This window comes from Clupea harengus, chromosome 1 (genome assembly GCF_900700415.2).
Source record: "Clupea harengus chromosome 1, Ch_v2.0.2, whole genome shotgun sequence".
In the NCBI taxonomy this organism is placed as follows: domain Eukaryota; kingdom Metazoa; phylum Chordata; class Actinopteri; order Clupeiformes; family Clupeidae; genus Clupea; species Clupea harengus.
The window spans coordinates 9,882,945-9,908,603 of record NC_045152.1 but is presented as its reverse complement, the minus strand read 5'-3'; the positions used below and the strand labels follow the sequence as shown (position 1 = coordinate 9,908,603).

Genomic DNA, 25,659 nt, shown 5'->3' with positions numbered 1-25,659 from the left:
AATGTATTGTAGAATGTCATTGGTCCGTCAAAGCTATCCAAAACATGTCGGTATATGAAGTTCTTCTGAAGTGCATGCAGGTGGCTTTTCTTATCTAGAAATTGTCTGCTTTAGCGTTGTAGTCTATTATTTTAGACCAGCTACTGGTATCTCAGCCACAACTAACGCGGCAAACATTTATTTTCCAAAAATAATAAAAATACACGCAGTTAAAAAAATGAAGAGGATGTTTTCGGAAATAACATACATCACTATGCCTCGCACACTCATATATAGGCCCACACGTTTAAGTAGACACACGCACACACACTTCAAGAGCTGTAAACGAATCCATTCTGAATGTAAAGTACGGATGCAATGACACAAGTCTATGAAATTAAATGGGTTGTGGTGTTCAAATAGACACCATATAACGCTGCCCCTGTGTCCTCCTTTAACCCGTCCTCAAAAAGGTTCGAAAACGCCACCTAGCTGTAAACCATGGAAATACAATGTTCCAATCTTTATTGAAGTTTCACTTTCCTGGTTTGCGAAGATGTCGGCGTGAGTGCGAAGTACGAATGCTGTCTTTCTCTCTGCGTCTCAGAACCAGGTAAACACAGCACTTATCATCCAAGAGATGACTGACGCACAGAATTCATGCATGCATAGCATCTTGAATTGTCAGTATGCATCTGGCTAGGTAATTGTTGTATCGCCAGCCCATTGCTAGTCAGCTTTCTTTATGACAAGTTGATTCTCAGTTTCTGTTTGCAGAGAGAGCTGTATTTCGAACTAAATGTTTGATAATAGGGGCATTTCTTCTGACTCAAGTTTTGTATACTGTGATTGTTAGTCGTTTAAACACCGGATCGATTCGTTACTTGTAGCTTACACATCTCTGTTTAGGCATTACATTTGTGGGAAGTCGTTTTTAGTTAATTAGTAGGCTAGCTAGCAGTCCCGCGCGCACCAACAGGTTCGCGCCCACCTGCTGGATCCTAGTTTGTGATAAAGTAACAGATATCTGTGTGGAACATATTTGTTCTTTTGTGGATCATTCAACATCGTATCGTAGCTTGAATTAAGCTGTACACCAATGCAATAGACGGGCCAGGTGGTCCCAGAGTGGCAGCTTTGATTTTTTTTTCTCGTGTGTCCAATCCAAATCAGTGTGTTCATGTGGGTGGGAGGGAACAGGCTGAAAAGATTGGAAAAACCTTGGGATATTTGACACAAGAGCTGTGTGCGGACAATGAAGGGGGGAGACAAAATATGATCTTTTGGAAGGGTCTATGAATCCAGATGAGCCAGTTTCTGCATTTCAAGAACTGCAACACTAGTGAGGATTTTGACAGGATCGGCTTGTCCTAGCCTATTGGTAGTTTATTTCTTTATAGAACTACAAGGCTGGTATAACGTGGGTGACAGAAGAAAAGGGTTCACAGTTCCCCTGTATGTAATTGTATGGTATTGACAAAAAGCAGTATTGCAATAAGAAAATATGGGAAAATGTGGAAATATGGGTTATCTGACTCAGCATGGCCTTTGACAGACATACACAAACAGTCCATTAGAATTCAGCTTACTCCTTTGACCTTATCATTTACCTGACCTCAGTGAGCAGCTCTAGTTTGCAGGCATCCTAGACAACCTGTAGGCAGCAGTAGCAATCTTCCATTCAGAATTTCTTTGACATTATGTTTAGAACAGAGCAAGGCCTTGTTGATGAGTAGTCATGGCAACAACCAAGTCAATTTTTTCAAGTCTAACAAACCGGCTAGAACCAGCTGCTATCATTTGATCAGTTTGGAAATAGCTTGTGGTTTCAATGCAGCTTTTTATTTTAATTTTTTCTCTATAAGTTTAGGACAGGATACTACTGTACCTATGTTTTGGTGAGGGTGTAATATTGGACAAATATGAGTAAATATTACACCATTACTATTAGGTCAGATATCTTTAGTTTGTCTGCATCTGGAGATGCTTGATTTTTTGTCCTTTGCAACAGTTAATGTTAATGGTGTGGTATGAATAGTAAATGCTAATTTACTAGTTTGATCTGCTGTTATTATTCTCTTCAGAGTACATCCACCAGATGGCAGACTCAGACCCGTCACTACATGTTGTGGGCCTGCCCACTGATGTTGAGCATGACCGCCTCATCGACAAACTCCTGATACATTTCCTCCGCCCTAGCAATGGGGGAGGTGAGGTTGTGTCCGTCACTGTCAGCAAAGGCAGGCCGCGATCTGCCCTCGTCACCTTTGAAGAAAGAAAAGGTCAGTGTGTGTGCGTGTGCGTGTGCGTCTGTGTGTGTGTGTGTCTGTCTGTCTGTCTGTGTGTGTGTGTGTGTGTGTGTGTGTGTGTGTGTGTGTGTGTGTGTGTGTGTGTGTGTGTGTGTGTGTGTGTGTGTGTGTGTGTGAGATGAGAGAGAGAGAGAGTGATGCTTATGCATGTTAAGTGAGTGCATTTTATTTACTTTACATGTGTGTCACTGCGCTAGCCTCATGGGAGTGCTTGTGGGGATGGGTGGTTGGTACCCAGGAATGCTGACTGGAAGCAAGACCATAGTGAATGGTGAAAGAGCCTCCTAGGCGGTCCAGGCATTGTGTACGTGATGACAACTGATGGATATGGCTTGATGCTTACCCAAGTAACACAAATACTACCAGTGCTATTTCTGGACAGGTTTTGGGCAATGCCCCGCCAGTCTATTTTTCATGTCCCGCCTGGCACTCCAGTGGGCCTGCTTGTTTTGAACTTTGTTTTTTGTCTTGTTGTTGTTTTTGGTAGTTTGCTTATGGGGAGATGTGGTCTTGCTTATTTACAAGCTGCCTCAATTGATTTAGAGTGAGTGGGTGGGAGCTGCTGTAGAGATGGGCAGAGTGTGTGTGTGTGTGTGTGTGTGTGTGTGTGTGTGTGTGTGTGTGTGTGTGTGTGTGTGTGTGTGTGTGTGTGTGTGTGTGTGTGTGTGTGTGTGTGTGTGTGTGTGTGTGTGTGTGTAACTTACAGTAGGGTGGTAAGAGTTTGACATTTGACAGATTATTTAATGTTGTTTTGCCCTGTGCTTTTGTAATATAATTGCTGTTTATGTTTTTGGATTGTTTTGTGAATATCATGCAAGTTGTGGGATGTTTTTGAAAGTGTGACAAACTGGCATTTTCACTCTGTATTTGCGTCTGTAACTAGCGTATATGTGTGTATCTGTATGTGTGTCTGTGGGTTTTCGTTGTTAATGTATTTGTGAATAGTACGTGTTTGTGTGTGTGTGTGCGTGTCTGTGTGTGTGCATGAATGAACTTGTCAGTAGTAAATGCTTTTGCATGTGTTTGTGTGTGTGTACATGATACTGGCCATTTGATTTATGTTTATGTGAGTAGTGAATAAGTGGGTAGTGTTTGTGTGTGTGTGTGTGTGACTTAAGTTATTCAGACAGTGAAGGGCTGACTCAGACAGAGTCTCTAATGTGATTGATCTCTCCTCTCTTATGGTATGCAGTGGCACAGAACGTGCTCAGCCACCACCCCCACATTCTGGAGTTTGATGGCCAGAGACATGAACTGTCTGTCAGTTTAGCCAACCCGCAACCCATCAACCCAGATAAGGTGAGCTGCTTTGTAGTTGTTTTCATTTTGAGATACTGTACTTCCCATATGCCGTTGTCATCAAATAATCTCTTCTTGGCTGCCTCCTTCAACATCTCTTCATTTCCTCCAGGTTATCCTGGCAATGTCAGTCACTGTAGATTGCCATCAGCTACCACTGGGTAAGAAAGCAGTGACCAGCCTGCAGCGTCGATTCCCGGATTTGCACATCAGCTTCCCCTCCCCAGAGGAGCACTGTTACACATTAAGTGGACTGTACTCTCAGATGCAGCCTGCTGTGGCCCATCTCCTTCAGTTACATGAGAGCAGTAGGGATGGGAATCTAAGGCCAAAGGAGGAGAATGGATTCGTGTCTGCAGCATCACAGTCGGAGCAGATGTGGCCTGAGGAAAATGGACCTACCAGTTTACTCCCCCTGGGAACTCTGGGTTTATCTTCAGGACAGGAAGTGGAAAACTTGGGTGCAGAAGGAGGTGCCTTGGGTTTGACCTCGTCTGGAAATCACCTGTTGAGTATGGAGGAAGACTTGAAAAGTGATGCTGAGGTGGAGGATCTCTCTCTGATTATGGACTCTGATTTATTCCAGTACCTGCAAAGGTGTGAGGAGTATCAGTTAATCTTAAGGGATCACAATGTGGAGGTGGTGGATGCAACCGTCGAAGGGCTCACCACTCTTTTCCTTCAGGCCAGGTCAAAGGTCACAGCAGGGTCAGAGAGGGCAGAGTCTGAGGTCACAAGACGCACACTGAAGCATCTGGCGCGAGCGCAGAAAGAGTTAAGGCAGCTCCAACAGCAGCAGGAGGCTTCCTTGCGCAGGGCTCAGTTGGGTAAGAGCACCCTCTATCCACGAGGAGGACTACGTGCAGCCCTAGAGAACATCCAGGCCTTACTGCCCAAACTCCTGTTAAGCCAAGACCATGAAAATGTGTACATTGTTGGAGAGAGCAAGGATGTGTCCCAGGCCAAACAGCTTCTTCTGTTGGGGTATCGCCATGGACAGGAGGACGTTGCCACTTCTGCTCAGTCACCCTCACATACTCCATTACACACTCCTTCACCAGCCTCCAGCCCCTCTGACGCAGGGGAAAGGGTGGACCCCAAACCTGCAGTGGAGGATTCAAGGCTAGGCAAAATGCTTCGTACCTCTGGTGGGGATCGCAAGATGGAGTACAAGCTGGCAGCTCGGTTTAAGAGCTCTGGAGTAAGTGGGCTGGGGTCTAAGCCTGGAGACTTGAGTGACCTGAAGGACCAAAGAGACTTGGATGTGCAAAGGCTATTTGCTAAAAATGGAACAATATCAGCCTCAGGCAACTCATCAGTTAGAGGGGCTGGGATAGATTTTGGAGCACCCCTTATTTCGCCACCTGAACGCACTGGAGAGGATATTCTGTTCAGAAGCACAGATCCACAGCCCCCTGCAGCCATGTCCTCATCTACGTCCATGTCCAGCACTCTATTTTCTGCCCTACCACTCCAAGCCCCTTTAGATGTGAAGACTCGAACCCCATGTGGTCCTCCGTCTGGGTCCGGAAGCAGTCTAAAGAGGGCAAGCAGTTTCTCTGGCAGGATCCGACCAAAACAGGAGGAGGAGAAGCGGGAGCCTGGCCCAGCGACTGGCTCTGCTCCTTGCAGTAGACCCAGGTCCAACAGTATCACTAGTGGAGTTCACTCCGCCGAGGTCATAGTGTCACAGCTGATGTGGGCCCACATGAAGGAGGCATACCGCACACGCCTGGATGATATGATGTCTGACTTACAAATGTCAGAGAGACCATCAGGAACAGACAGTGGTATCAAGGTGGTTCTGAAGGGAGCAGAGTCGAGTGTTGTGATCGCCTGCCAGCGTGAGCTTCAGAAATTTGTTTCCATGGTGACATCAGACTTTACCGTTATAGCGTTGCCTCTGTCCGATCTGGGTGTTGTTGAGGGGGATGAGGTGTTTGATGCTTGCTGCATGGATGTACAGGCCCGATACAGGAAGGTTAGCCAGCGAATGGTAGGAGGGAGTCTCTACCTTATTGGCCCTAAACTGCTGTGTTCACAGGTGGATGCGATACTGCGAGAGGTGTTTTCTGGAGGGGCAGGGCAAAAGGACTCTTTTGACTCCCAACCTGTCCCGAAACAACCTCAAGTCTCTTCAAAAGGTGGCTTGGATCTTGACCACACCCAGGGAAACTATGTGTCCAGCAGCAGCGACACAGAAAGAAATACAAATCGTAAGAAAGAGCTCCAGAAAGGAGAGAAACTCCCTACCCAACCTGCAGAAAGCACCCGCAGAAGGAAAAGCAACCCATTAGAGCACACAACTGGAGGGCTTAGCCAGCCAGTTGCAAAGAAAGAACCTGTCTTCAAGGAGCAGGCTGAAAGGGGTGGTACCACCTCAGGCAGGAAAAGCAAGACATACACATCTCCTAGCCCATCAGCTGATACAAAGCAAGGAGCAGTGGCACGGTGGCCTGATGAGAGGCCATCCTCGTTACCTGTCACATTGTCCAAAAGACAGGAGGTTGTGAAACAGACCAACCTTCTTCCCAGTCCCCCTCTGATTGCATGCATTTGTGGGGAGAGTTGTTCACAGTTGGCACACACGGCATGTGGGTTGAATGTGTGTCCTCGGTGCTTGTCTCTCCATGGCCTCTGCAAGTTATGTTTTAATAAAGGGACAGAGCGGGGATCTCCTGATCAAAATCAAGACCAGAACAAAGACCAGCCCCAAGCTTTGGTTGGCCGAGTACAAGCACAGTGTATACCAGGTATCCATGGTACCATGAGCTGTGCGGAGCTTCCTTTCAGCCTGTCCGGCAATGCCAAAGACACCACCGCCAAGATCACCTACTACATTCCTGATGGTATTCAAGATGTAAGAATGTCACTGGCAATTTATACATATTAGGCTGCATTCAGACCAACAGAAACAGTTACATGTATTTGCTCTTTCTCACAACTTTGATATGATATATTTATTGATTCAGTGAGCATAGAAATCTTGTATCTTGGCATAATGTTTAATGTTATCATATCATATTTTCCAACCCCCTTGAAATTATTTACCAGAGTGGAAATGAATCTCCAAGAGATCTCCAAGCTATCTCATCTATATCATCTATATCATGAAACAGTTTATTCGGTAATCATTACCTTTACTCCTGTTTTATTTCAGGAGGGGCATCCCTCTCCAGGATCACCATTCGAGGGGGGTGTTTTTGAGGCCTATATGCCCCTCAGTGCAAAAGGTAGAGGCTTTCTGCCACGTCTTGAGAGGGCTTTTCGGCTGGGTCTCACCTTCACCATCTCCATGGGCAACACCACTGGTGACAGGTTGGCCAAGGTTGTGTGGCACAAAATTCCCCACAAGACAAAAATGGAAGGTGGTAAGAGTGGGTAAGTGGTGAAAGGAATAGAATTAGTCAACCAATAATACCACTTCAGTATTTTTCACATTGACTCACTTATTCATACACAATGTGTTTGTTTGTTTGTTTAGAAATGGCTATCCAGACTCCAGTTACCTGAGTCGTCTGTCAGAAGCTCTGAAGGCTCATGGAATTGAGGATGTGCCAGGACAGCAGTGAATCAGGACAAAACCAAACCATGACCAAGCAGAATTGCACTGGAATTCTTTCTAAAATAGAGGAAACGCTTGAGTGTGGAAAGATTTTTTTTTAAATCCTTTTAGTTGTATCTTCTGTATTAGCCACTTCAGTAGATTGCTTTAATTCTGTACCAGAAATTGTATAATTGAAAATAGAAAATATTTTTTATGTATTTTTAATGTTCAAGTGTTTTATACCAATTTGTACAGTAAAAACAATCATCCTTCATATAATGTCATGATATTGTGTTCAGTTAAGACGATCTGTTTTCTTAAAATGATGAGCTTTGTATGACTAATGAATCAACAATGCATCTTGAGGAGAAACTTCTGTGTCCGTCCACCTTGCCTGATACAGACTACAAAATCTCTGGATGATTGTCTCTGAATTGTTATTCATTACTCACTGAAATGCCCCCAAAAAGCCAATTAGGAGAAGTAGCTGGGCTCAACTTGGCTAGGGACCATCCTATCCATCCATTTAATAAATGAGAGAATGGATTTCGCAGTCCTCTGCATGTTTAATAAGTCAACAAAACACCTGATCCATCAGTAGTGCTGTCTGTGGTTCCTCTGTTCAATTGTATTCCACCCCAAAGTTCAGTGTGAGATACAATGTATTCAACTTGTAGTCTTATGCTTTCATAAGAATTGCACAAGGACCCATTTTGCCACATGGAAAATTCTTCAAGCTGTAAGTAAAGCCCCTTTTATACTTTCTGTAGTTATAAAACTGGGTAATACATTTCTAGTTGTAAAAGTAGAAAAATGAGATGGGTCTTCCTGGTTCTCCTTATCTCATAGTACCTCATGACCATTTTACTTAGACATGAAACTCAGCAGAAATTGAAAGTGAAAGTAGATTGTGGCACATAGAAGCCCCACCGCTGCGCTCTGTTATCTTTGGTCAAACACAGGAACATGGCAGAATTCAGCAGCGTGCTATCTCAGGACCACATCGCTTGTCCGTTCTGTCTGGAATCACTTGATGATCCTGTGACCATTCCCTGTGGACATACTTACTGTTCCGCCTGTATTAAGCGCTGGTGGGATGAGTATGATCACAGTGGCAACTACCCTTGTGGTCAGTGCAGGGAGACCTTCAATCCAAGACCTGCTCTAAAAAAAAACACCATGTTTGCTGATGTGGTGGAGAAACTGAAGGAGACGGGACTCCAGCCTGCGCCTCCAGAGCATGCATACTCTGGACCTGAAGACGTGGACTGCGACAGTTGCACAGGCAGGAAACTAAAAGCGGTCTGGTCGTGTCTGATGTGTCTAGCCTCTTATTGTGAACTCCATTTCAACCTTCACAACGAGCTAAATGCCGGAACCAAGCACAAGGTCATAAATGCCACCACCAAACTGCGGGAGAGCATTTGCACAGCTCATGAAAAGCTATTGGAGGTTTACTGTAACACTGACCACCAGTTTATCTGCTGTCTCTGCGCCATGGACACACACAAGGGTCATGATACCATCTCTGTTGTGGAGAGTGCCGAAAAGCAGGTAACTGAACTGGTATTAATTACATGTACATAAGAAATCCAAATATAATGGGTGATTTCTATACATTACATACATATTACATACAGTAATAAGTGGTGTTTTTTAATAAAGGTAATCTCCTCTATGCTACCTATCAATATTATCACTGATTTATCTTGAGCGCTGTAAAATCCAATATGAACACACTGAAAGCTATTGCCACCTAACTTGTCATATAACATGTCAAAATGTGGTTTACAGTGTATAATAAAGATACCGCTGAAATGCCTCCCCTAGCAGTTTATTACCTCTGAGTTTTCTGTCCAGCTCCTCAGTGCATGACGGCAAGCCCTGTCTGATCAATGTGTTCACAGAGGCTGCTGGGAGTGGCCCAGACAAGGTACCAGGAGGGAATCCAGAGGAAAAAGACGGAAGCACAGGGCCTGGAGAAGGCCATAGACTCCCTCAAGGTATCAGTCAAGAGCTTTTAGGATGACATGCCCCACCCCGTCCTACAAAGCTCCAGTTGTGTGTGTGTGTGTGTGTGTGTGTGTGTGTGTGTGTGTGTGTGTGTGTGTGTGTGTGTGTATGGAAGCCATGGCTGGGCAGTTCAAATGGGTTCATGTTCCCATTTTGCCTCATCAGAAGTCGGCCCAGACGTCTGTGGAGGATAGCGAGCGAGTGTTTAAGGAGCTGATTCACTCCGCCCAGTGGAGCTGCTCTGAGCTGACGAAGCTGATCAGAGCTCAGGAGGAGGCTGAGCTGAGGCGGGCTAGAGGCCTCCTGGAGAAACTGAAGAAGGAGATCAGTGAGATGCAGGAAAAGGCTACTGAGATGAGCGAGATTTCAGACACGGATGACCACGTCCGTTTTATTCAGGTGCCAATGTTAAGATGTCCCTAACATCATAAAATAATTATAATTATTCATATAAAAATGATATCCTTTAATATACTATATAAACGGATTTGATCTAAAATTTTAAATATTTGAATAATTTGCAGTCAAAAGCACATCAGTATTTGCACAATAAAAGAAACTATCTGCAAACCAGACTCTGATAATGGTCAGTTACCCTATGCTCTTTAGAGTTTTCAGCCTCTGTGTAGCCCTGCTGTATCTGAGGACCCATCCAGTATTATCACTGATACATGCTGGTCTTTTGGAAACTTGAAAAACTCTGTCTCAGACCTGCAAAAGCAACTACAGGAGTTCTGTAAGCAGGAGATAGAAAAGGTATCTAAAGGAGGTAGGAAAGATAGTTCTCATTAATTATTATGTGGCTCTTGTTGCTTATTATTTAGAAATTATAGCAGAAGCTGCATTGACTGTATTGACTATATGAAATCTAGCTTTGAGTTATGGCCTACATTCTTAAAAACTTGTTTTACATGAATATCCTAAACTATATGGTATTTGGGTCAATGTGTCTCCACAGGGACTGAAACTGACACTATCCAGCCTCTGGTGAATAAGGAGGTTTCATCATCAGGTAAATAAATGCTCCCTGGTTAACCATCATTGCCACTGTATCCTACTAGTATTTAAAGAACTACACAGATCAGGGATTAACGACTTGATGGAATTAACAATTGTTCATGTCAACAATCCATGTATCCATGCCTTAAACAGGTCCAGAAAGGGGACGGTGGGGCAAAAGCAAGATGCCATTGAGGGAAGATGATGATGGTGAAGCAGAGAGAGAGGGGCAGCAAGATGAGCCGCCGTGGAGGCGCCAAAAGTCAGAGGAGCGGGCGCCAGTGCACCAGACGCCATCAGAGCCATGGAAGAGGCGAGCGTCCTCGGAGGAGGCAGGGAGGCGAGGCACAGGACGGGCGCTGCCAGAGTGGCGGAGGAAGGTGCCCGAGAGGGAGGCAAGAGAGGCGAAAACAGGTGATGTGGGACGGAGGACTTCAAGAGCGCAAGATGGTCCAGGCTGGTAGCAGCAGCCTCATAAGAGAGAGTGGCCAGAGGAGGGGTTATCATGGAGACAGTTAATATCCTACAAATCAAAACAATAAATTGGGTAGTATGAGTTATTTCACTTTAAAATGACTCTTAACATTAAATGCACGGTATATTTGTGATGATAATGCATCACAGTAAAATATTGGTTGGATGCCAAAAGGTTAGTGAGGCCCCCAGAATATTTGTATTGGTTGTTGCCCAGAAGGTGCACTCCCGTGGATCTAACTGATTTTACTTGGAGTTCCTCCAGTCCCCTGTAGGGGGCCCTGACGTATTCTCCAGCCCGTGGGATCCACCCTTCCGAGGGATCCATCTCCGAGCATAATCCGACTGCTTCCTGAACCTCTTTCTTTACCGCTGCTCTGGCAGCAATCCTGTTTTATGCCACTGAAGTTGGCAGTGCTGCCACTCGGCTGTCACCAAGCAATGAAAATGTTTGAATGAGTAGTCCTACATGCATGCTGCCTGCCAGCCTCTGCTGTCTTAAGCAACCAGGGAGGAAGTCACTCACGGTAATAGAACTCGAGTGGCCCTCAGTGGGCTGGGAGCGTGATACCAACGCTACCAAGTGTAACGTGGCAAAAAAAAAACCAGGAAAAGCTAGATGGATTACAGCCGCATGTGACATTTAGAGCATGCTTTTATCCAGCACTATACCCTTAACAGTTTAATTAGATGCGTCTGTTTCACTTCAGCTTTGTCCCTGATATGTCACCAGACCCAACGACCAATGGCCTTATTTAGCCTCTCATGCCGCCTGTATTCTGTAGCCTGCTGTATTTGATGAAGACAGTTTGGTCGCTGTTATTTGTGTTTACATTAGGCTTAGTGCAATAGTGTTATAGAGTGTTTCACCTTCCCCAACAGTATGGCACTGTGTACTCTCAAGTAGCGTTGCATGGAATTCTTATCTGGTTGCTGTGGACTCATCGTAAAAATAAAGAATACTGAAAACATCAGTGCCTCTTTGATTTATGATAACACCCACCGTCACCTACAGTCACTATTTATTGGGTTTATTTATATTTTCACTAAACAGACACGAACGTAACAGTAACATAGAGGGAATGCAATCACAAACCTGTAGTAACATACACAGAACATTTTAATGGTTTACCTCTACGGATGTTTGCTAGAAAGAAGCACATTTCTACACCACCTGATCTGCATTGTGGCTTCAGGCATTGTTTCCTACCCAACTAGTCAAACCAGAGCTGAAGTAGTTGACCACTCCCTCTACTTCCCTCTCTTTACCTCTACGACAGTCCCATCTGGTAAACAGACACAACCAGGAAGTCTTGGTTGTGATCCACATGTGTTGGACATGCAGCCACAAAACATCTAATTTCAACAGCATTTCATCTGACTAAATCAGCAAAATGATGGACGGAGTTTTAGAAGACCAGGATCCGTTCAGCTGTTCGATCTGCCTGGATCCCCTGGAGGACCCGGTGACCATTCCCTGCGGTCACAGTTACTGTATGGACTGCATCAAGGACTGCTGGGATCTAGATGACCACAAAGGAGTCTACAGCTGCCCCCAGTGCAGGCAGACTTTCGACCCCAGGCCAGCTCTCAACAAGAACACCATGTTTGCCGATCTGGTGGAGAGGCTGAAGAGAATGAGCCTCCAAGCTGCTCCTCTGGGCCACTGCTACGCTGGGCCTGGGGATGTGGAGTGTGACGTCTGCACCGGCAGTAAGCAGAAGGCCATCAGAACGTGTGTCGTGTGCATCGCCTCCTACTGTGAGAAGCACTTCAGGCTTCACAACAACCTCCACCCGGGCCAGACACACAAGGTGATCGACACCGCCGTTCACCAGGTGAAGTTCTGCTCTCGTCACGGTAAGAGGCTGGAAGCGTACTGTCGGTCCGACCAGAACTTTATCTGCCATCTCTGCGCAATGAATGGACACAGAGGACATGATGTGGTGTCCGCAGGCGAGTCCTCGGGACAAGCCCACGGTCACAGAAGGGACTGTCACTCGACTAATAATCACGGGAGCAGCGGACACAAGAGTGGACACAGAAGCAGGCACAGAAGCACCCATGTCCATATCCATAGGCAAGCTGGGAACGCTGGGCATGAGAAAGGTGGGCACAAGAGGAGGAAGCGTGGCAGCAGGCACGGAAAAAGTGAACATAAGTCGGATGGGCATGGGAGCTGGCACCAGAAGAGTCATCATGAGAAGGGTGGGCAGACTGGGCACTAGGAAGTGCCCAATTTTTGGCACAGGGCTCCATGTCAAGTTGCATGGAGAGCGTAGTGAACCCACTATCAGGCTGTCAGATATCCGATAAACACAATGTGGGTAAGGGTAACAGGCTCACCATCTGTTCGACCAACCTCTACATGCACAGACAAAGCAAATGGCCTCTGAGGCGTAGATGTAAGACGGCTCCATGTTGCACCTTTCAGGATGAAAAAGGCTTATATCATGGTCTATCATAACTGATGCTGTGCCGCGTTCAAAAAAAATGATTTGATTAAATTGTCCTCACAAGATTGCAAGTTTTAAGTGAAAAGCATGTTGATTAATACACTGATAATTTCTTTTTTGTGAATGTAATTTTTCAGTGCGCATGAATTCCCCGCTCTTTCTACATGTCAAATCAACATGTATCTTTGTATTTGCATATTCATGTGCTCAGATGAATGTAGTTAACCTTTTAGTTAGTGCCATAACACAGTTTAATTATCTAAAGGGGAGCCCTTTAGATAGCACCAAGGAAGACAATTCATCATTTCTCTGTACATCGGTGTGAAGTTTTATATAATTATAAGCGTGCATACTCACTTCTCTCCACAAGGATATTATATAATTATAAGAGTGCATACTGACTTCTCTCCACAAGGATATTATGGATTCCACTCCATATTAAATTAAATGTCAGTGCAAGTCACAGAACTCCATTGTCAGGTGTCTGTTTATTCACTATAGTCATACGTTACTATTTAATTAGAATAAAATGTGTGCTTTAAGTACTGCAAAATTTTCGAGTCGTACAGAAGTGTTTTACTTGTGGCACTAAAAACATTTCTGACGTTAGAGTCTCATTTCATTTTGTGAAAAAAAATCTAACATTGATCATTTTGACATAGCAGTAAATTACATTATCTTATTTTGTCTGTAAGATGTCTGTCTTTTCAGATTAATGTGCGTTTCTGTCATACCAATCAAGCAACATCATGTCTTTAAGCTTTACAGTGTCTCTTTTGTATGCGTGTAAATAAGCCCTTACTGTGTGCACGTGTGTGTGTAGATTCACATTCAGACGAGTAAAAACTGTTCACATAAACCCTTTTTTTTTTGTTATGCTCATTTATTAGTCCTGGAAAACATGTAAGGCATATGGTAACATCACACACAGAAGCGTTACGAGCTCTACGGCCAGACGGACCAGGGCTGGTCCAACCCAGAATCAAGCACACGAAGCAGCAGCACTTCAGAGGGTTCCAAAAAACCAAACAGAGAGACCACAAATTGAGGGAAGAGAGAGAGAGAAAACAAACAAAGAAACAAACAAACAAACAAACAGAGTAAAACAAACCTGTTGTATCTCTGACGTGTGTGGGTGAAGCCTTTCCTCGGACAGACGCAGTGTGATGAATGAGACTGACCCTGACTTCGTGTTTGTGCAGCATTTCCCCAGAGAGTCCAGTGGTTGACCTAACTGTCAGTCACAAGATACGGGTTGACCCGGATGCTGTGATTGGCACTGTGATTGAGACCAGATTTAAAGCGGTGATAATGGTCCGAATGGGTCAGCTAAGCACTATTCAGGCAGCACACACAATGAGCAACGAGCACATACACATTCTTAACAGGACTTCCAATACTTTACTGAAAGCTGAGCCAATGTAACATCTTAACAACCAGACAAAAGCTACTGCAGGATTTGTGTAGGAATAATGTGTTTGGAGAGAAGGTGCCAACAGTGAAGCAAAAATACTGATACTATACTATGAGTGAAAATGTGTCTGCTATCCACATGCTTGTAGTGGCTAACCACAAGTATGGCTGTCTTTAAAGACCTCATACTGAAAACAACATGTCTTTTTACACTTATGCATGCCACAGACACTTAGCTCATCTCTCATCATATCTTTGAGCAGATCATCTACAGTGCAGCATCAAATCCTAGAATCTCACTTAAGCATTTCTGTTCTTGAATATTTCAAGTACAGCTATTTTTAATTGACTGTGTTATTCAGTCAGTGAGACCGCTATTTTTCATTCTAATTTCTGCTCAATTAACACTATGAACCGAGATCAGACATTTAAATCCTTAAAAGCCAGGAGAAATGGGATCATTAAAAATGTCTGATTCAGGGATCGTTTAAAAGGTCTAGTGGCGGACTGCATCTGGAGCCCAGGCAGTGTATCTGAACGAGAGAGAGAGAGAGAAAGCGGAACACCATTAGTCTTCCTGCTCTGGGGAAGCCATCATCCTGAGGAAGTGGTCTGGCTCAGAGCTGCGTCTCGGCCTGGCTCTCTGGCTCCCTGTTGCACTCAGCCCCGCCCACTAGAGACACGCACACCTGCCACTGAGACCAGAATGCAGCCATGCTGGCTCAGAGCTACATGAAGAAAAATCCAGAGTCAGATTTCAGTGTTGAATTCAATGCGCCAAGCACACATGCCAATAAATGTATGTCATTCCAGTCCAGATGTTGATACTGGGATATGTTTGATTTGAGGGCGGATGGGGGCAATTAGCAATTAAATACATCTGAGCAAAACAAAGGAAAAACTCAATGCTTTGATCTGAAGTCATTGTAGACAGGAGATCAGTTCTAGAAACAGGAACTTTTAGACCTTGGTGTCTGCGGTTTGTTCCATGTTCAGACAGTTCTGGAAGTCTGTTGTTATGACCACTGTCATGGAAAGCGCTCCGTGAGAGCGGTTCCAGGACCTGAATGTCTAGGTCGATCCGTCTCTGGGCAGCTGCTCCCCAGCTGGATCCAGAGCAGAGATGATCTGATTTCCATGCTTTCGAGCAGCAACATATTTTACAACTTGGCTTTCTAATCTGTGTGTGTGTGTTGTGTTTTTTTTTTTCTTTAAGTGGGAGTCTAAATGCTGCGAGTTTTGAGAATGTATGTGTAGCCTATCAAATGGCCTCAAACATTACAAAATATGCTGCGATTACAACATTACAAAATAGGCCAAACTCTCTATAGCCACTTGTGGTGTGTTGACACAATCAGACATACTGTATCAAGCTCTGCCTGAGTGGACACATTACAGATTAGAAAGGGGCGGGGGGGCGGGGGTATGGGTAGTGGTTTCTGTGGTCAACATTTCAGCGTTTATTAGGTATGCAGGCACAGCCATCATCTGCAGTCGCCAGCACAAACACTCTGAATTGTTGGGATGGAATTTCTGTGACAGCATCAGATGATATTCGGTAGCAAGAACTCGGTCAGCACCTACGAGCATCGTGACTGGGAAGCCACGGAGATTCATCCACACACGCCAGGAACAATTTTGACTCTGTTTGCTTAGTTTTTTTTTTTTGGAGCAAGGTCATAGGAAATGTATCCAGAAAACATCTTATTCTTTATCTTTTTTTTTTTGTTTGTTAACAGAAAGCACAGAAGCAGGTTTGCTTGGCATGGTTAAAGAAGGTTCAAACACAGTTTGGCACATTCGGTCAGGACCCAAACAATGACAACAAGATTTTCATTTTTTTTCTCTTTTTTTTTCTCTCTAAGAGGCTGACCCTTGAGCTCAAACACTCGTCAAACATCAAAACAAATAGATAAGAAAAAAAAACAGGAAACAGATGGACAAAAACATAAACAGACTGAAAGTATGATTTCCTTCACAAGAGTGTTTTGTTAGGTCAGGTGACGCCCCGAAACTCAAAGGCGTCGTCCACAGGATCAGGAACACAAGAAGAGCTCAACCAGAAGAACAGAGCTAGTGAGAACCAGCACCCAGACCAGAGCAGAACCGGGTCCCGATCTGGTTCTAACGACAGAACACTATCACTCTCAATTACCAGGACGGCAGAACCAGGCCTCTACCAGTGCACCACTGCATCTTAAACATACAGCTGAAAGCTATCAGAATGAAAGAGGCAGTGTGTGTGTATGTGTATGTGTGTGTGTGTGTGTGTGAGTGTCCAGACAGGGTCCGACTTTGTAACAGATCTGGCACTGATCTGGTGTGGATTGGTGTTAGGTCAGAACCAGGTCTATTTCCCAGTCATCTGTAGCTGGCTGTGTCTCGTGTGCTCTGAATGATTCTGCTCTGTGGATTAACACTGGTCAGCTGCTCCGGGCGCTAGCAGAATGTGTGGCAGAAGTTTCTTTATGACCATATCTGATAGTGGTGCCTTGTGTGGTTCACCAAACACGGCTATTGCATTACAAATGTGAATGTCTGTCTGTCTCTCTATAAATGTGTGCATGTGTGACTGCGCTTGTGTGTGAATTTGATTCTGTGAATGTGTGTGTGTGGCACCTGACGCAATGTGTGTGTGTGTGTAGTTGTGTCTGCAATAGAGGGTAACAAGCAAATCCCTGGGTGGACGACCCACTGGGAAAGGAGAGGAACTGCCATCGCTGTAAGTGCATTAAGATCAACAAGCAGAGTGCAAATAATACAAAACCAATACAGGTCACTTATCACAGAAAGAGAGTGAGACAACGAAGGGGCAGGAAAGGCTGCGGGAGTGTGTGTTTGTGTGTGTGTGTGTGTGTGTGTGTGTGTGTGTGTGTGTGTGTGTGAGTGTGAGTGTGAGGGAGGGAGAGCCAGAGAAGCATGGGTAATCGCGTGAGGGAGGTAGAGAGAGGGGCAGGGAGATTAGAGGGGAAAAGTTTTTTTTTTTTTTCTTCTAAACCTGACAAATGACCTGAGGACATACACATACCTTCACACATGACAACACACACATATGCGCCCACACACATGAGTCTCACATGTACACACACACACACACACACACACATCATACAGACCAGGGAGGTCTATCAACCAAACATATTAGCTTTAAAAAAAAATCAAAAACACAAAAAAAAAACACTAATTGCAACTCAATGGAGGCTAGATAGACCAGACTCACAGACAAATGGGTAAAAGAGGGAAGCGCTTCACAGAGCAAGTAAGAAAGAGAGAGTAAGACTACTGCAGTGTGCTTTTCTTGCCAGTAAGGATGTCACTGCCCAAAGCTGATGCATAATTAAGATAGATTATGAACAGCGATATATGTGTGATTATACAAGAACTGGGAATGTGGGGGCAAAGGTGAATCACCCATTCTATACAGGGGATGTGGCACAGAGAGAGAAAGAGAGAAGGATGCAGCCTCACAGTCATCTCTGACTAGTCAGAAGCCTGTTGCTATGCCGACCAGAGAACAAGGCATGCGGCAGAGGACAGTGACAGTGAGAGAGAGTTGCGCTCATTTTCTCTTTCCAATCAGAATAACTCGGGTCAGAGCCGACGCCAGGTTCCTAGTCAAAGTGAGAGTGGGGCCAGAATTCCTCCCTTGTCCTGGGGAAGGGGTCCAGAGCATTCTATTCCCTGTCACAACTCGGAATGTTCCAGACACACAATGCCACACTTCTGACGTGTGTTTGTGTGAGGGAGTGAAAGAAAAGACACACACACACACACACACACACACACACACACACACACACACACACACACACACACACACACACACACACACACACACACACACACACACACACACACATAAGGAGAGAGAGAGAGAGAATGGAAGAAGGACAGGGATAGAATTCATCCTTAATTGGCACTGCTTGCCAACAGTCGGCTCATTAAAATGTGTTTCCTCTTGTTAAATTTAACAGGACAGTGATCAGATTTAAGGTCAGGCAATTCCAGGGCACTGCAGAACACAGAACCATGGGTAATGTAGTTGCCTCGAGAAACTACAAGGCCACCACACCTTCAGATACACACGTCACTATGAGATCATGACAGCAGATTTCATTTAGTACACAGGTAGGTGGTTATGCGATTAAATCCATGTCTGTGAGTCTGGACCAAAGGGCATTGCAGGTTGGTGGTGGGAAGAGGTATTAAGACAGAAATCAGCGCTGAATCTTCCAGCTGAGGAGGATGGGGGCGGAGAGAAGAGCACCAGGGAGACAGGGGCATAGAGAGAGAGAGAGAGAGAGAGAGAGAGAGCGGGAGAGAGAGAGAAGAGACCAGACAGTCCAGGAGGCAAAGGGATCACAGTTGTCATGGCAACAGCCATCAACCCCAGGCCAGGCCATTACCCAGAGTCCTTAGCAGGTCGTGTGAGTGGTGTGCACGTCTCAGGGGTTGCACATGAAATAGGAACATATCTGCACTTCTTGTCTCCACATGCCCTTTGAAGAAGCTCTATCAGACAGAGTGGACTAGGTAGTGAATACGCTTTCATTTAGAACACAGCCCTGAAGTGACAGTATACTGGAGCTTATACAACTGTAGTGTAGATAGAAAACCAATATCAAATACCACAGTGTTGGAATTTAGGATAGAATACTTAGTGGTGCAATACATTCTTGGGGAATAGGGCAGTGGCACTACACACAGTTGTGATGTAGCAATGTCACAGTTAGATATATACTGTATGTATTATTGCCCTACGATTGGATCAGAGGCAGAAAATACGACAGTACAATACCAATATAACACTTTAAAATAGGTGCAGGGATATATGTTCTGTGACAATGAACCACAGTAGATCTGCTGGGTGAAAATATGCATGCATGTTTGTGAGTGTTTTGGTGTGTTTGTATGTGTGTGTGTGTTTGTGTGTGTATGTGTGTGTGTGTGTGTGTGTGTGTGTGTGTTTGTGTGTGTGTGTGTGTGTGTGTGTGTGTGTGTGTGTGTGTGTGTGTGTGTGTGTGTGTGTGTGTGTGTATGAGGGCTGTGAGTAGATGTGTGAGTAGCCCTTAGTAGGTGCACTGTGAACTGAGGGTTCGGGTGAGGTGCAGCGCAGCTCCAGAGATACTGTCACGGAGGCCTGGAGGAGAGGCTGGGTGCTAGACTGTGCACTGTTAAAAACACACTCCCTTGTCTAACAAACCTAAAACACATACACGTACACACACAGGCATACTAAAGTTGTGCACACATACATACTTACATACATACACACACACACACACACACACACACACACACACACACACACACACACACACACACACACACACACACATTCAAACACAAACATGTGCATATACACACATAAAATATCTCTACCCCCTCCCCCTCAAAAAAGAATGACCCCTACTTGTCTGCCTAACTATCCACCCTGGTGGGTCTTTCTCAATTCTCTGCTTTCTTAACCTCCTCCTTCTTCTCCTCCTTTTTCTCCTCCTTTTTCTCCTCCTTCTTCTCCTCCTTCTTCTCTTCTTTCTTCTCTTCCTTCTTCTCTTCCTTTTTCTCTTCCTTTTTCTCCTCTTTTTTCTCCTCTTTCTTCTCTTCCTTCTTTCCGTCCTTCTTCTCCTCCTTCTTCTTGTCGTCTTTCTTCTTGTCGTCTTTTTTCTTGTCGTCCTTCTTCTCTTCTTTCTTGGCCTCCTCCTTCTTCTCCTCCTCCTTCATGGGCTCAGTGGTGAGGATAATTTTGCCAATGTTGTTCCTCTCTTGCATCTTACGCATTGCATCACCGACCTGCGGAGAGAGAGAGATAAAGAAAGATAAAGTGAGCGTGTGTTTGTGTCTGTGTGTTTATGTGTGTGTGTGTGTGTGAGAGAGAGATAGAGATCACGCCCGAGTGAGAGAATGCAAAAGTGTCTATGTGAGAGAAGGAAATGATCAAGAGGCAGAGGGAGGAGAGAAGGAAGGAGAGAGACATGAGATGAGATGAGATGAGAGAGAGACACTACGTGTACGAGGGAGAAAGCAGCTTGACTGTCCATCTGTCATATCAAGAATATCTACAGAATTGTTGATTGCAAGTTGGACCAACACCAATACCCTGATACACACACACATGCACACTCACACACACATGCACACTCTCACACACAGACACACACACACACACACACATACACACACACACACACACACACACACACACACACACACACACACACACACACACACACACACATACACACACATACACACACACACACACACACACACACACACACACACAGAAATACTACAGTCTCTAGAAGCAACATTCATTCATCCTAAAAGAGTAAGTGAAATTACACAAAGAACTGAAACTTGTAACAACATCAATGTAGTTATGGGCAAGTGAGTCATATTCAACAGTAATCCTGCTAAGTTCTGACTGGTAATTTGAAGAAAAAACTGGGGATGGGCAACTGTATGGGGGAGGTTTCAATACTATGAAAAAGCTTTCCTTTCACACCAAAGCTAGTATTGATTGAGCCAGTCAGTCTCTCAGCTTGGAGTTCATACTCCTCCTATTTGTCTCATCCCTGCGTCTCCCTCCATTCCAACGCCAGACCACCTAACAACCAGCACCACGGCAACAGAGGACCATCTCCTAGCAACAGAAAAGCCTGGCCCTGACGATTGAGACGAACAGACAGGGAGAGAAAGAGAAGGGGAGGGTTCCGGGTGGAGGGAGGGAGAGGGGGGAACAGAGAGAACGAGAGAGCGCTTAAGGCCAAAAAGGGGAAGAAGACGAAGGTTTCATGTACGTGTGTGCGTGTGTGTGTGTGTGTGTGTGGGCATGTGTGCGGGTGTGTGCTATAAAGGGGAAAGTGTAGGTGGTCATCTACACAGAGCACACAGTACTAACTCACTAATATCAAACATAAAACTCTCACTCTCTCATGGTCTCCATAGCAACCTTTACATCCTTGCCCATATATGGCTTGAGAGTTCATTGATTTCTTTGACGCTCGTCCAATTCGAAATCTTGAAAGGGATTGCATGAGGCGCACCTATGGAGAAGCTGCAGGAGGGCTTAAGTTCGTCAATAAAGTTTCTGCATCCATTGTTACAACCAGGCCAATGCTCCACCTATCCCCTTGTGGATGGGTTGGATTGGCCTCCACATCAAATACCAGGAACAGTATTGCTGTGACTTATCAATGCCGTACCTCCCCTCCTCTCTCTCTGTCTCTCCTTCACTGTAAAGCATGAAAGCGGACCATGAGTGGTCACCATAGTAACGGGGAAGTAGGAGAAAAATTAAGACAGATAGATGAAGGCAAGTCGTGAACACAATTCCCACATAAGAGCGAGAGAGAGAGAGAGAGAGAGAGAGAGAGAGAGAGAAAGAGAAAGAGAAAGAGAAAGAGAAAGACAAAGAGAAAGAGAAAGACTGGGCCTGGTTGAGGCCCCACAGACACTCAAATACTCAAGCCAGGGATGGACAGAAAGAGGTGGAGGGGTAGCGAATGGAGAGCATGTAATCCTTGCTGATCCTTTAAGTGCTCGACTGCTCCACCTCAGGTGGGGTTCTGAAGAGCTTATTCAAAAATACACAGACAGACATACACACACACAGAAAGTCAGACAGACAGACTAACACACACACACACACACACACACACACTCACCTGTTCGAGGTGGAAGGTGGAGTCGATGCGGGGCTTGACCTTGCCCCTGCAGTACAGCCCCAGGATGGTGTCCATGGCCTGGGCGATGAGCTCAGTCTCTGTGTCCAGGTAGCCCAGGTGGAAGCCGCACACGCTGCGATTGCCCTGGATCAGGCTGAGGCTGTGCACAGAGAACTGGTGGTACCAAGTCTTCGCCACAGCAATCAGGTTCTTCTTCTGGCCCGACAGCATGTTGGCAGCACCTGCGGATCACATTCGGTGCGTGTTAGCCAGATTTGGCTGTAGGTGTGTGTGTGTGAGGGGTGTGTGTGTGTGTGTGTGTGTGTGTGTGGGGTGTGTGTGGGAGGGGGGGGGGGGGGGGCTAGGGCGGTGGCGTCTGCATATGTGGATGTAGAGTATATAATATATGTTTTATGTTAAGTATGCAAATGTATACATGTCCGTGTGTATCCGTATTTGTAGTTTATAATTGTAGCGTATAAATGCTGCTTGTTGTATTGAGTATATGTGTTACGTGTGTGTTTGCACGTGTGTGTTAATGGGCTCTGCTCCAGACGGGTGTTTGGTCTGTGTATATTACTGTTCAAGCCCCTTTTCAGTTACTGTCAAATGACATGCTCCGGCTTCTCTCCTCCTCTCTCTTGGTTTATCTCCCTCTCTCGCTTCTCTCTCTCTCTCTCTCTCTCTGACACTGCACTCTTTGACCCATCTTCTCGTCTACCCTGTCCCCATGTCCCCTCTGCTTCTCTGTCTACACACACACACACATACACACACACACACCCCACCCTCTTCAATCCCCCCATCTCTTTCAAATTTGATGAACGTGTCTACTCAAGGCCCTGGCGCGTCCTCCGCGCTTGTCGCTCTCTCACCCCCCCCCCCCCTTCCCCTTCCCCTTCCCTCCCCCCAGGCTTTTTCCTGTCTTTCTCTCTCTTTTTCCGAGGCATCTTCAAATCGGCTCTCTCCGTCTCCCAGCCTCCGCATCTTCATACATCATCCATATCCCCGCGATCCCCCTGTCCCCACATGCACTGTAACCCTGTCATAAACCCACTCCTCAAATCCCTCGCTCCCACTCATTCCCTTCCTCCCTCTCTCTTTATCTCTCTTTCTTTCTTTCCCTCGTTTCTCTCTCCCTCTTTCATTAACACAAAGCAGTCTCAGAGTGAGGCTGGGAGTTGGACAGGGCCCAGTTCGCTACATTTGGGCACATTCCGGGTTCCGTGTGGATAGAGGAGTCATTGTTTGGTTGGACATACTTCTGATAAGCTGGATCCCGAGAGGGGAGGGTGTGTGTGTGTGTGTTTGTGTGTGTGTGTGTGTGTGTGTGTGTGTGTGTGTGTGTGTGTGTGTGTGTGTGTTTGTGTGTGTGTGAGAGAGAGAGAGAGATTGTGTGTGTGTGTGTGTGTGTATGAGTGTGAACTGCTGAACCGTGGGTACTTGCTCTCAAAATGTATCCATGTGTGTGTGCGTAAGTGTATATGTGTGTACCGTAGCTGATGAGTTTGCCCATGGGCTTGAGAAGGTTGTAGCCCTTATGGGTGTCAGAGCCTCCAAGAGGATCCAGCACAATATCCAACCCTAAGAAAGACAGAGAATAGGGGATAGTAAAAGAAGAGAAAGAGAGAGAGAGAAAATAGGGGAGAGTAAAAGAAGAGAAAGAGAAAGAGAGAGGAAAGGCAAGAGTTGGGGATAGAGACAATAAGAGAGAGAGATAGATACACAAGTTCATCACTCTCCATATTTCACCTGTTTGTTGATTTGAAGGTTTGATGCCAATATGGGAGGGGGACATGAGACCAGTGGAAAGAGATCATAAGAAATCACAGGCGATTTATTCACGTCTATAATGGCTGATAAAAACTGTAAACTTTTTCAAGTTCCAAGAAGGCAAGCACTCACACACACTCACACACACACACACACACACACACAAACACACACACACAGACCTATGGACATAAACACAGCTGTGGGCAGACATAGAGAGAGACAGATAGAGAGAATAACACACTTCAAGGTTAACCTAAGGGGAAGATATGATATCGCTGAGTTCACAATTGAACGGGTAAACCCAAGCAGGAAAAGACAAGTGTTTGAGGAAAGGGTAAACACAGGCTTATCTCAGGGCCAGCCTCAGAGCTGGACTCCAAAACCAGATTAGTTCCCAGACACTATTTCACCAACTGTTTTGATTAGGTTCTAAAGCAAGTTATGGTACATTTTAAGGGTGAGCTCTCTCGAACATAACCTGCCGGTTGCCTTATTATGTGTCTCTATGTGCTAAATGAAAAACTGACAAAAATCCCTTCTGGTTTTGATGCCAAGAGCTGCTCCACATTTTTAGATTTGTTCTGAGATTCCAATGTTTAATTCTGATATAAACAATTGGGTCACACTTTATTTGGATGGTCTTCAGATGCTCAGACTATAAACAAAGTATGTAATAACTACAATTTATGGTTAAGGTTTGGTTTGGGGGTTGAGTTTGGTTAAAGTGAACAATTGGAACGACTGAACATGAATTTCAACAAACCATCTGTAAAGTCTCTGTAGGCAGACTATCTAAATAAAATGTTACCAACCATTATAATGTCAAAAGAACTCTGTGGATTGAAACTGTAGTTTCATGAATAAGTGTTACTTCCTCTAAGGCTGAAGCGAGGCATGACCTCTGACCTTTCACCTTATGCAAGGGTTAGCCCTGACGTGAGATGAGATGAGGCTCACCTTTAGGGCTGATCTTGCGGACCTCCTCCACATAGTCCTTTGTTCGGTAGTCGATGGCGTGCGTGACCCCGCCCTCGGTGATGACCTCGTGCTTGCTGGCTGATGCTGTACCAAACACCGTGACGTCCGCCACCGTACGACACATCTGAGTGGCTGCGATCCCCACCCCACCTGATGGATAGAGCCAGATATATATATATATATATATATATATATATATAGAGAGAGAGAGAGAGAGAGAGAGAGAGAGAGGCAGATAGGTAGAGATAAAGATAGAGAGAGAGATAAATAGAGATAGAGAGGGAGAGAGACAGATAGATATAGATAGAGAGAGAGAGAGACAGATAGATGTAGATAGAGAGAGAGAGAGAGATAGATATAGATAGAGAGAGAGAGAGACAAATAGATAGAGAGAGAGATAGTTCTTATTATTTGTTTTATTTTATTTATTTATGTTCATTTCGATTGTATAGTTTGTGCCAATATGCTTTGGCAATGCTGTATTGTACGCAGTCCTGCTAATAAAGCCATTTAAACCTGAATAGAGAGAGAGAGAGAGACAGAGAGAGGGAGGGAGAGAGGAATTATTGTCTCCTCAACAACAACCACAGAATTAAACTCAGCTGATGACAGTGATATTCAGGCTCCCTGAGCAGGTGATGCTGTGAATGTATTGTGTTGCCACGGGTGGATGGGGCACTTAAATGTGATTTGCACTGTTTACTGGGTGTGTGGCTCCAAAAGGGAGAGACGCCCCCATCCTGCTG

General features: G+C 45.2%; 3 protein-coding genes across 4 annotated transcripts in view; 2 read left to right on the top strand and 1 right to left on the bottom strand.

Annotated features, from left to right (window-relative positions):
* Nucleotides 1-433: 433 nt before the first annotated feature.
* On the top strand, nucleotides 434-7,680 carry si:busm1-163l24.3. Its single transcript, XM_012816826.3, has 6 exons — nucleotides 434-592; nucleotides 2,064-2,261; nucleotides 3,481-3,587; nucleotides 3,700-6,447; nucleotides 6,748-6,968; nucleotides 7,072-7,680. Exons 2-6 carry the CDS (start codon nucleotides 2,078-2,080, stop codon nucleotides 7,157-7,159), a joined length of 3,348 nt encoding a protein of 1,115 aa, XP_012672280.2. The 5' UTR covers nucleotides 434-592; nucleotides 2,064-2,077; the 3' UTR covers nucleotides 7,160-7,680.
* Nucleotides 7,681-7,754: 74 nt separating this feature from the next.
* Nucleotides 7,755-10,784, top strand: LOC105890696 (E3 ubiquitin-protein ligase TRIM47-like). Of its 2 annotated transcripts, XM_012816761.3 has the most exons (6): nucleotides 7,755-8,688; nucleotides 9,042-9,137; nucleotides 9,313-9,546; nucleotides 9,757-9,916; nucleotides 10,106-10,159; nucleotides 10,300-10,784. In XM_012816761.3, exons 1-6 carry the CDS (start codon nucleotides 8,101-8,103, stop codon nucleotides 10,608-10,610), a joined length of 1,443 nt encoding a protein of 480 aa, XP_012672215.2. In that variant the 5' UTR covers nucleotides 7,755-8,100; the 3' UTR covers nucleotides 10,611-10,784. The 2 variants fall into 2 exon arrangements, with proteins under 2 accessions (XP_012672215.2, XP_031422914.1); XM_031567054.2 differs by lacking the exon at nucleotides 9,757-9,916 and having other exon boundaries at nucleotides 7,757-8,688; nucleotides 10,300-10,359.
* A 3,154-nt stretch (nucleotides 10,785-13,938) lies between these two features.
* vat1 (vesicle amine transport 1) overlaps nucleotides 13,939-25,659 on the bottom strand; it is a 24,194-nt gene continuing 12,473 nt past the window's right edge. Inside the window, exons 3-6 of the mRNA XM_012816794.3 lie at nucleotides 24,893-25,063; nucleotides 23,654-23,743; nucleotides 22,160-22,401; nucleotides 13,939-20,282 (exon numbers count right to left, since the gene is read on the bottom strand). Of these exons, the coding sequence (XP_012672248.2) occupies nucleotides 19,938-20,282; nucleotides 22,160-22,401; nucleotides 23,654-23,743; nucleotides 24,893-25,063 (848 nt within the window). The 3' untranslated portion in view covers nucleotides 13,939-19,937. The remainder of the gene's footprint in view (nucleotides 20,283-22,159; nucleotides 22,402-23,653; nucleotides 23,744-24,892; nucleotides 25,064-25,659) is intronic.

What these genes read in the sequence shown, in the direction of transcription:
- LOC105890696 (XM_012816761.3), top strand. Translation starts at nt 8,101, where the DNA reads ATGGCAGAATTCAGCAGCGTGCTATCTCAGGACCACATCGCTTGTCCG. An exon ending in AGAAAAGGTATCTAAAGGAG is followed by an intron (nt 9,917 to 10,105) that starts GTAGGAAAGATA and finishes GTGTCTCCACAG; the next exon opens with GGACTGAAACTGACACTATC. An exon ending in TAAGGAGGTTTCATCATCAG is followed by an intron (nt 10,160 to 10,299) that starts GTAAATAAATGC and finishes TGCCTTAAACAG; the next exon opens with GTCCAGAAAGGGGACGGTGG.
- si:busm1-163l24.3 (XM_012816826.3), top strand. Translation starts at nt 2,078, where the DNA reads ATGGCAGACTCAGACCCGTCACTACATGTTGTGGGCCTGCCCACTGAT. An exon ending in AACCCATCAACCCAGATAAG is followed by an intron (nt 3,588 to 3,699) that starts GTGAGCTGCTTT and finishes CATTTCCTCCAG; the next exon opens with GTTATCCTGGCAATGTCAGT. An exon ending in ATGGAAGGTGGTAAGAGTGG is followed by an intron (nt 6,969 to 7,071) that starts GTAAGTGGTGAA and finishes TTGTTTGTTTAG; the next exon opens with AAATGGCTATCCAGACTCCA.